This window comes from Rhinoderma darwinii, chromosome 7, assembly GCF_050947455.1.
Source record: "Rhinoderma darwinii isolate aRhiDar2 chromosome 7, aRhiDar2.hap1, whole genome shotgun sequence".
Taxonomy (NCBI): Eukaryota; Metazoa; Chordata; class Amphibia; order Anura; family Rhinodermatidae; genus Rhinoderma; species Rhinoderma darwinii.
In genome coordinates this window covers 107,880,014-107,890,287 of record NC_134693.1, presented here as the reverse complement: position 1 = coordinate 107,890,287, position 10,274 = coordinate 107,880,014, and the positions used below count along the sequence as shown (strand labels likewise).

At 40.7% G+C, this 10,274-nt stretch overlaps 1 protein-coding gene across 2 annotated transcripts in view; it reads right to left on the bottom strand.

Annotated features, from left to right (window-relative positions):
* The window catches only part of STAB1 (stabilin 1), a 165,987-nt gene that overhangs the window by 137,005 nt on the left and 18,708 nt on the right, over positions 1-10,274 (bottom strand). For both annotated transcript variants that reach the window (XM_075833779.1, XM_075833778.1), the window contains exons 8-13: positions 9,697-9,893; positions 8,253-8,383; positions 6,459-6,586; positions 5,305-5,384; positions 1,837-1,959; positions 758-892 (exon numbers count right to left, since the gene is read on the bottom strand). In XM_075833779.1, the coding sequence (XP_075689894.1) occupies positions 758-892; positions 1,837-1,959; positions 5,305-5,384; positions 6,459-6,586; positions 8,253-8,383; positions 9,697-9,893 (794 nt within the window). The remainder of the gene's footprint in view (positions 1-757; positions 893-1,836; positions 1,960-5,304; positions 5,385-6,458; positions 6,587-8,252; positions 8,384-9,696; positions 9,894-10,274) is intronic.

Here is a 10,274-nt window from a genome sequence, read left to right as displayed (position 1 = left end):
ACTCACACATGAAATCAATGGGTCCGTGTGCTACGTGGGATTTTCCTGCACAGCACACAAACATTATTAACGTCCGTCTGAATGAGCCCTTAGCCTAATACAGTGTAGAGGAAGTGATGGAGTACAGCCCCCCCCCTCCCCTAGAGACCAAGGAGTGGCAGGGGAACTGCATACAGAGACTTATCTGTGTGTACAGTGTTACTACCCTGCCTTATGAAGGCCTCCAGCAGTAAAATAGAGCGGTCATTTAATCCCCCGTCCTCCACTGACCCTTTCCCAGCCTATACAACAAAGCTGACAAGTGATCTGCAGAAAAAAGGAAATGTCAGCTCTTTGGGGCATTTAGCTCTTTGGGACATTTACTATTTAAAATGCCCCAGAATTATGGCATACATGCGTTACATTTATTAACTGTTTTTGGCAATTTTTTCGACACGCTCAATAAGGGGGCGTGGCTTAGTGGGGAAAAGACGTGGCCTAGCAGAAAGGAGCTTAAATGCGACTCTGTGCGCCAAATATGCACCAAAAGTAATTCAAATGTCTAGCTAGATGCGCGAAGTTTATAAAACGACGTGCACCACTTGATAAATTGAATTAATTTTCTGACTTCTATGTCGAAGTTTACAATATCTAAAAGTTAGACAGTATTATTAAATCTGCTCCTATGGGTGCCCTCCAGTGGTTAGTGCGAAATGTGGATCACAAAAAATTCACATCTGTGTCATCTGCATAAATTATGAATAGTAGAATGATTTACCTGTGGGTTTCCAATGGTTTCCATGTTGTTGCTTGTTATAAGTTGATCAATAACATGAAGAATGCCATTAACGGCTGGTAAGTCCGTTTTTTCAAACTTATACTTTTTGTCAGGTTCAGAGTCTTTAAAAAATACCTACAACAAAAGGTTAAACAAAGAAAAGACAGTATAACAGTTAAATGCATAAACTACCTTTACAGACTGAATATTTTCCTACGCCCATTTTTATAGGAATTTCAAATCACATGCTTGAGGACACTGCCTTATTCTGCTTGCCTCTGTAACCCTCTGTGCCACTGTGAGGCTTAAGACTGCCGTTCTGGAAAATTCTGGATAACAAAACTCTCTGGAGTGTAGAATGAATGATTAAATTAATTTTGCTATATTGTATTATTGTTGTATATTACAAACTTATACTGTTCAAATTACAGTTCGCTTCTGTTTTTATAAAATCCATGATGGATACGACGTTATTGTTGATCATGAACCATTTGATGGATCCATGACGATTTATTTGTTTTTCCCCCTATTTTCTTTATTTTTTACTAGATAGAGTAACACGGCAAGCTACACTATTCCAGACATCAAAAAAGCACAATGAAAACCTGTCGGAAAAGAACGGAAATGTGAACAGAGCCCCAGACAATGACATGTGCAGTACTAGTTTAGCAATATGAATAATGGGTGAATGGGCTTGATCAATGAATATATTGGTGGGGATCTGAGCCCTGAGGAAAAGGAAAAACCCTTTAACTCAGAAGACATACACACGGCCTGCATGATGTATTATGGACCGATAGGCATATAATTGTGTGCCGCAAGATAATGCATACATAAAACCGCATGCAATGCTAAACACCATTATTTTTTCTTAAAGATTCTCGCAGATGTACAGTATGGGCCCATAGATTTCTATAGGATCAATACCAGTCGGATCCATAATACCACCATGTGCTATGAGCTCTTAGGAATGTTTACTGGTATTGTCAATGTTGATGCCGGTTGTGGCTGAAATAATTCTGTAATTGCTCCCACTATGCAGCTACACTGGTCATGCACCATTTAAGACACGATCTTACCTGCTTTGAAAATTCCAGCAATTCACCACTTATTGTCCACAGTTTGGTAATTTTCTTCAAATCACTTGCCATGTACTGGCCAGGAATTATGTGGACTTTACATAACCGTTTTGCTGCGGTTTCCTGGATATAAGAATATTTTCAATTCAGACTTATAGATTATTAAAGATTAAAAGAAGAGGAGGTAAGCGCTAGACTGGACCGGGGTAGAGGAGGTAAGCGCTAGATTGGACCGGGGTACAGGAGATAAGCGCTAGACTGGACCGGGGTAGAGGAGGTAAGCGCTAGACTGGACCGGGGTAGAGGAGGTAAGCGCTAGACTGGACCGGGGTAGAGGAGGGAAGCGCTAGACTGGACCGGGGTAGAGGAGGGAAGCGCTAGACTGGACCGGGGTAGAGGAGGGAAGCGCTAGATTGGACCGGGGTAGAGGAGATAAGCGCTAGACTGGTCCAGCGTAGAGGAGGTAAGCGCTAGACTGGACCGGTGTGAGTGATTGAATGTCATATATCTTGATTTTTCCAAAGCATTTCATACTGTGCCACATAAAAGGTTGGCACATAAAATAAGAATGCTGGGACTGGGAGAAATATGTGTCAGTGTGTAAGCAACTGGCTTAGTTTGGGTCACCCAAGAGTGGAATACCACAGGAGTTAGTATTGGGATCTATGTGTTTTATGTATTTATTAATGACATTATAAAGGGACAGCACAATAAAACTAATATTTTTTGCCGTTGATATTTAATTGTGTAAAGATATTAAAACAAAGGAGTACAGTAGTCTATTACAAATGGAAGTGGAGAAGTTAAAGGCTTAGGCAGAGAAGTGGCATGAGGTTTAACACTAATAAATATAAGGCTATGCACTTGGGAAGTTAAAATACAAGTCAATCATATACTAAATGGGAAAACACTGGGTAAAACGGACATGGAAAATGACTTAGGAATTTTAGTCAACAGTAAACTTAACTGTAGCAACCAGCGTCAAACATCTGCTGCCAAGGCAAATAAGATCATGGGGTTCTTTAAAAAGGGCATAGATGCACATAACGAGAACATAATTCTACCACTTTATAAATCTTTAGTAATACCACACATGGAATATTTTTGGGCACCAGTTCACAAGAAATACATTGTAGAGCTTTAGCAGGTTCAAAGGCAGGCAACTAAAGTAATAAATGTAATGGGAAAACTACAATATCCAGAAAGATTATCAAAATTAAAGAGGCTCGGTCACCAGATTATATGTGCCCTATCCCCTACATAATCTGATTGCTGCTGTAATGTAGATAACAGCAGTGGTTTTTATTTTGAAAAACGATAATTTTTGAGCAAGTTATGAACAATTTTAGATTTATGCTAATTAGTTTCTTAATAGACAACTGGGCAAGTTTTAACTTTTTACCAACTGGGCGTTATAAAGAGAAGTGTTATGCGCTGACCAATCAGTGACCAATCAGCGTCATACACTTCTCTCCAGTCATGATTAGCTGTACTCACAGCACAGCGTGATCTCATGAGATCTCGCTGTGCTGTCACTTACTCCCACATTAACTTTACCGAAGTGTCTTCAGAGTGAATAGACATTGCCTCCAGCCAGGACACGATGTTTATTCACACTCCCGACACTTCGGTAAAGTTTCTGTAGGACTTAACTCACAGCACAGCATGATCTCACTGTGAAGGACAGCTCAGCGTAATCTCGCGAGATCACGCTGTGTGTGCAGTGAAAGAAGCTGGGCTGGAACAATGAGAAGTGTATGACGCTGATTGGTCACTGATTGGTCAGCGTCATACACTCCTCTGTACAACGCCCAGTTGGTAAAAAGTAAAAAAACGCCCAGTTGTCTATTAAGAAACTAATTAGCATAAATCTAAAATGGCTCATAACTTGCTAAAAAATGATCGTTTTTCAAAATAAAAACCACTGTTGTTATTTACATTACAGCGCCGATCACATTATGTAGGAGATAGGGCACTTACTGTATAATGTTGTGACACAGCCTCTTTAAGGTTATTTAAGTTTAGAAAAAAGACGGCTGAGGGGTGACCTAATAACTATGTATAAATACATCAAAGGTTAATCCAGAAATCTCTCTTATGATCTATTTATACCCAGAACTTACTAACAAGGGGCGTCCTCTACGTATAGAAGAAAGAAGGAAAGAAGTGGATTTTTTACTGTAAGAGCAGTGAGACTATCAGGGGCTTAACTAGGAAAGACTAGGCCCATAGCAGGCTATTGACTGGGCTCCCCTGGGTGCCACACACAAACCCACTATGGCTGCTACAGCGGTAGTTACGCCACTGAAGAATATGGAACTCTCTGTCAGAGGAAGTTGTTATTGGATTTTGCCTTTTGAAGGTTTTGCCTTCCCCTAAATCAACATTGCAAATTAATAGGCTGAACTGGATAGACATATGTTTTTTTCGGCCTTTAAAACTATGAAGATAAATACAAGATTACATTAGTTGAAACAGTATAAGATAAGAATGTAATACATTAATATACTAGTACATATAATACATAACATTATGTCATTTGTAAGGATACTCGCCAACAGCCCTGATTCGCACAGACCAATTTGATAGCATAGAATGTGTTTTAACAGTCCAAACTCGATGCGGTTTACGCAGGTGTGGACGTGCTGAGGTGGAATGTGCACGCAACCAATCTTCTCAAGATTTTTTAGTGGTAGCTATTTTGCTTAGTATATACTAAATTAATTCACTTAAAGGTTTATCCAGGATTGGGAAAAGGTCTGTTGATTCCCAAAAAAACGCCATTAGGCTAGAGCTACATGGCAAAGTTGGTCACAAAACACAAGGATCGCAAGGTCACATTGCGACATCACATGTAACGCTTGGGAATGTGGCTGCACCTCTGGTAGCAGATCTCTAATCGCAAGCAACTCGCAGCATAGAGTTCAATGTCATGGTATAGCAAGTTGCAGACAAATCACAATTATTTGTAGCACGACTTCATGTTGCACGACCAAATTTGCCGCGTAGCCCTAGCCTAAAGGCCCTTCTACACGGGCCAATTATCGGGAAAACAAGCGTTTTGTAAACAGGGCAACGATCATCCAATGAATGAGCAGACACTCGTTCATCAGTTGATCTGCTCGTTTATACAGCAATAAATATTATCGCTGTCGGCAGCACATCTCCCTGTGTAAACAGGGAGAGGTGCTGCTGACATAACGGAAATGTATGGGGACGAACGATCGTAGTAACGATCGCTCCTCCGTATTCTTAACCAATCATTGCTCCTTGAAAAAGGAGCAAACGCGCGCAGATCAATGAGCTGCGCACATTTTCATGCCCCATATCGGCCCATGTAACAGGACCCTTAGACTGAGAAGCAGGATGGGCTGTTAGTATCGGAACCAATTACTGCATTATGCAAATGTCTTCCATAATGGATGCAAATCCAAATATAAAGTCACTTATTGTATTGTCTATACTTACATTTATGTGACTTAGTTTCATCATGGGAACAAACACAGTGAAAGGACCATATTTTCGCAAAGTTAATCCGCACCCTTCCTCTAGCAATAAGAGAATATAAACATGTAGTCAATATCGACATTTATGACCCTTGTCAGCAAAAACAGCGCAATCCAGCTTTTTTGTTAAGAACATTGCACTTCCCGATACTTGAAATTCAACAACTAAAAAGCAGATTAGTATAGACAGACACAGGACGAACACTTCTGCATTTGTGCCTCTCATTAGCACCGTCCTCCACCTTGTAGTAACTAGTTTTCTGTGCTTTTTTTCTCCAACCCATCAGTATAAAGCACACAAAATTGTTTTTGCATAAATTATCCAATAACTTCCATAACTCTGTTTCTGATACAATTACCAATAGTACATAAAATTACTAAAAATACAAGAAAATATTTGTCAAAACCGCCACATATGAAAATAGAAAGATAGAAGGCCCAAAAATAAAATATGCATGTGCTCTACTGGTGTTGGTTCACGCAACCACATCCCTTGTTTGCCCCCCTCCTTCATGCCTGGAACAAGGAAACAACACGAATAATGGAATTCTACTCCTCCCCAAAGGAATCATATCTCCGCAAACAAAATCTCCAGGAACAACTCTACAGGGTCACGCAGCCCATGAGGAAGGCGGATGATGCCACTGCCACTCTTCGCTAGTGCTTTCCTTCTCCACGGCCTCCATAGCAACTGAAGAGTATGCCTCTTAGGTACATTTGCCCTTGACTCAGTATCAAGCAGATTATGATTTTCTCTTGTGACTGAACACTACAGCAATCGTAGTTTTTGGCTTTGACTTTGCAAACCTATAGAAAGTCTCTATGCTCTAAACCAGCGTTCCCTAAACAGAAGCTATATGTGGTTCTTGGACCTCTTGCGTGTGGCACTAATGATAATAGGGATGTGATAGCATTATTGGAACTTGGCACCAGAGTCAAGAGCCCCAAGTTAAGAGCCAGCACTGGCACCTGTTTCATGATAGATAAGCACTTAACACCATAGCTAGAATAGAGTATCAGATAGCAAACAATTCTCATGTAGGCATATTGTACACATGCATACGGTGCCTAGATAACTAAAACAAGTTAATCTCAAGTCCCATAAATTTGACTTACCAAATAGCCTTAATGCACCAGGCTGTTTCCTTATTTGTGTGTCTTCAATATTCAATTTCTGAATCTCATATAAAAGGCTCCCATAGCAGTTTCTGCCATCAGAAAGCTCTCCATCATGACAAACACACCTACGATACATATACATTCTTATTTCTTACTTATTAAAACTGCATTTTTGACAAAATTATTTTATTTAAGAAGTCAGGTGCACTTTAACTGGGGCATCTACACGCTTACCTTTCCTCTTATCTCAACAGATCCTGAGATGTGTGGCAGGAGACGACCAGCTTTAAAAAAAATAAAACCAAGATTTCTTGATACTCTGTCACGAGATGTCTATGCTATTTGTTTTTGTTTCTATGTCTGGCTATTCTATGGTGTAGCCCTAAAAAAAATAATTGAACCCTTCAACCATCCTGCTGAATTGTACAATGCACCAGGAGGAGGGTGTTCTTATCAATCTTGATTTGAGGAGAGCTGCTGGGCCCACGGTCCATTTCAGCAGTAAATCAAAGGCAGATTGCAGCACCCCCGATCTTAGCAAACACCCGTTTATTGCTTTAGGGGTATTGTGTAAATGCCTCTATTGACAGTGCATCTGTATCACCTTTCCCAATAAAAATGTAGACAAAAGAAATTTTAGAGGGCCATAGATACCAGCACTTGTTAATAAGCACTTGTAAAGGTAATCATTGCATTTATGGTACCAAAAGAATAGGACCAGAGCTGCAGTTCGGCAGCACGGCCACAATGCAGTGTACAGAGCCAATTGCTTCCAGCTCCTAACTCTACATACACTGCATAACCTCCGGCGCCCGGAGGCAGCCGGAGCGGCTACTCAGTGCGAGGTGGGCTGGTCGGACCCCCCACCGATCATATACTGATGACCTATCCTGTGGAAAAGTCATCGGTTGTCCGTGCCTGGACAACCCCTTTAAAACAAATTCTTTGGTTTATGAGCCATACAGTGGTGCTTAGAAGAGATGAGTCCCCACAGCAGGGATCAAACTAGGCATCCCTTTTCTGACGGATTTTACACTCATTTGTTTTTTCCTCCATCCGCTTTCCATAATTCTTGGACACTTTTCCACATTCCCTTTTCTGCTAACAATGCAGTTCCTCCGTAGAGGTGAATCCTTCATGGGCTCCCCCAACCCAGTAGCAAACAGGATAGGACCATCCAACGCTGGGTACCCTCTCTGCAAGGGACCCATTGCAAGCACATCACCTGCCTCTATGGTATGTACTACTTTTGGGCCACCTGCTTAATTAAAAAAAACATTTGTCCTTTTGGAACAACACCTTGAATTAAATATTATTTACCCTTGTAATATACAAGTTACTAGGAATTATCAACTAAAGAAAGGTGACATCTCGAACCCTACTAAGCAATGGAGCATTTCGAATGTGATAGGAAAGGTGATCTTCCCCTAAAGGTTATTAGGTCATATGGACGTCATAAAATGCTCTATTATCCATAGCGGAGAGCAGGCAACAGCTCAGCTTCTTTTGCTTCCAGAGAATTAACATGCATGTAATGTATGGCCAAGGTGAAAGCTCAAGGTAACATTGAAAGTGACTATGTTGACAAGTCTGTCAAAAGACCTTCCAGATGGCAACAGTTGAATGTCTAAGCCCATCACAGATGTTATCGGCCTTCCATGAAACGCCATATCCAAAGACATGTATTTCCATATCATGGCAATAGCATAATAATATAAAAAGCATGACAATGGGCCTGACCTAAATAGTAAATTGGTGTCGTCCACAAATTATACTATGTTAAAGACTTACTTGTGTATTCCAGGAAATGCCTCTTCACACTGTGCACTTTTACCACAAGTACCAATGCGACAAATAAAGGGTGAAGAACACCCCATAGAAATATTTCGACTTGTCAATCCAGGCAAACAACTGCAATAAGACTGGTAATTACTTTTAGTTAGTTCAAAGCACTGCAAAGTGACAGCATATTTCATTCTATTTCCACTACAATAATGCACAGGACTATTATTCTCAATTTTCCACTTTCTTAAAAAATATAGAAAATATATAGTGTCATTTTTTTCAAAACCTTTAGATTAATTTAATGGGACGCGCTGGGCAATAGGGTTTAGTGAATTACATAATTATTTCTCTTTCATATTCCATCAATCCCTGTGTCATACACTGCACCTCAGGCCCAGCACTAGCCATAACACAGTGTATCAGTTCTACCCAAAGTGCTAGTTAAAAAAAATTAACTCCTCAGGAGACGCCAGCGCTTACTTCCGCTTCTCTCGGCCGGGTCCCGTAGGGTGCGCGCGCACGCTCGTGCCCACTCTTAAAGGGCCAGCGCACGCACCGGAGTTAAAGTACCAAATTAGCCATTGAGCACCCTGGACTATAAGAAGGGCTCTGCCCCTTTCTGCAATGCCTGAGCTTTGTAGTCGTTACCCTAGTATGTCTTTGCAAATGGTCTCCTAAGTGTTTTCCAGTTCCCAGTGTTTCCCGTTCCTGCTACCTGCCACCTGTATCCCGTGCTATCCTGGTCCAAGTGCCGTATTGAGTTGGAGTCGTGCTGCGCTGAGTACCACGCCTGTCCTGCTACACCATGCTTGGTGCTTGCCTGCTACCTAGTCCCAGCCAAGCCTGTCTTGCAACTGTCTGAGCTACCACAGGTACACCTGTACAAACTATAGACTGTGACCTGTGTCCCGTTGGTCAGCTGCCATACCGTCAAGGCGGTATGGCCCAGCGGGTCCACGTACCCAACGTGACAATATCACACTGCATCAAGTTGTCAGAGTCAAGATAAAACTTGGCTACATCTGTATATAGACCATCGTATACCATCAGTATGTTCTTGGAGTGCAAGAAGAAACTGTACCTGGAGGAAACCCACGCAAACATGGGGAGAACATACAAACGCCATGCAGTTGTGGTTCCTGGTCAGATTCGAACCCAGGACCCCAGTGCTGCAAAACAACAGTGCTAACCACTGAGCCACCATAAAACTTTTCTACATATGGGATATGTAAAATAAGCGATTGTTCAATTGACATGTTTTCAAAACATGGTTTTTGATGTAAGGGAGTTATAGAATACATTTCCGCAATTTGTATATGTACTTGTATGCGTTAATGATGAGCACAAGCTACACATATCTAGGTTACAGACTTTTGTTTCACTCTGTATTGCCTGTGTAAAATCTGTGAAAATCATGTAAAAGCAAAACGTAACAGTCAGTAATGCTTACCCTTCCAGGACTTTTATATATACATCTAGTTGAATTTTCCAGGCACCCTCCGTTGTTAACAGAACATGGATTGAAAGGTAGGCATATTTTCCCATCGCCATAGTAATCAGTTTTACACGTACATGCGTACTGTTGAGGTCCAGGTGATTTGCATATAGCATATGGACTACATGGTGAAGGTCTACAAGGATCCTTGGCTATTGAAAGAAAGAAAACATAACTTTTTTTTTTTTTACATTTCGGTCGTATTTTTATAACTACACCGCGTTCCAAATTATTATGCAAATGTTATTTTTCGCTGATTTTCCTAAATAGTCGATGCAAATGTCAGTCAGTATAATCTTCAAGCCATCAACCGTTGGCGTATAATGCAAATTTTATTGAACAAATCTCCTAATGATAACAGATTTTTTTTTAGAAGTAAAAAACTCAAAATTTTCTGTTTCAAATTATTATGCACAACAGAGATCAAAACATTTTAAAGGTTGTAAAGAGAACTAAAATGGTAATTTGTTGAATTTGCAGCATCAGGACGTCATATTTACAGAAATCAAAAGCTCTTTCAATCAAAAAAAACT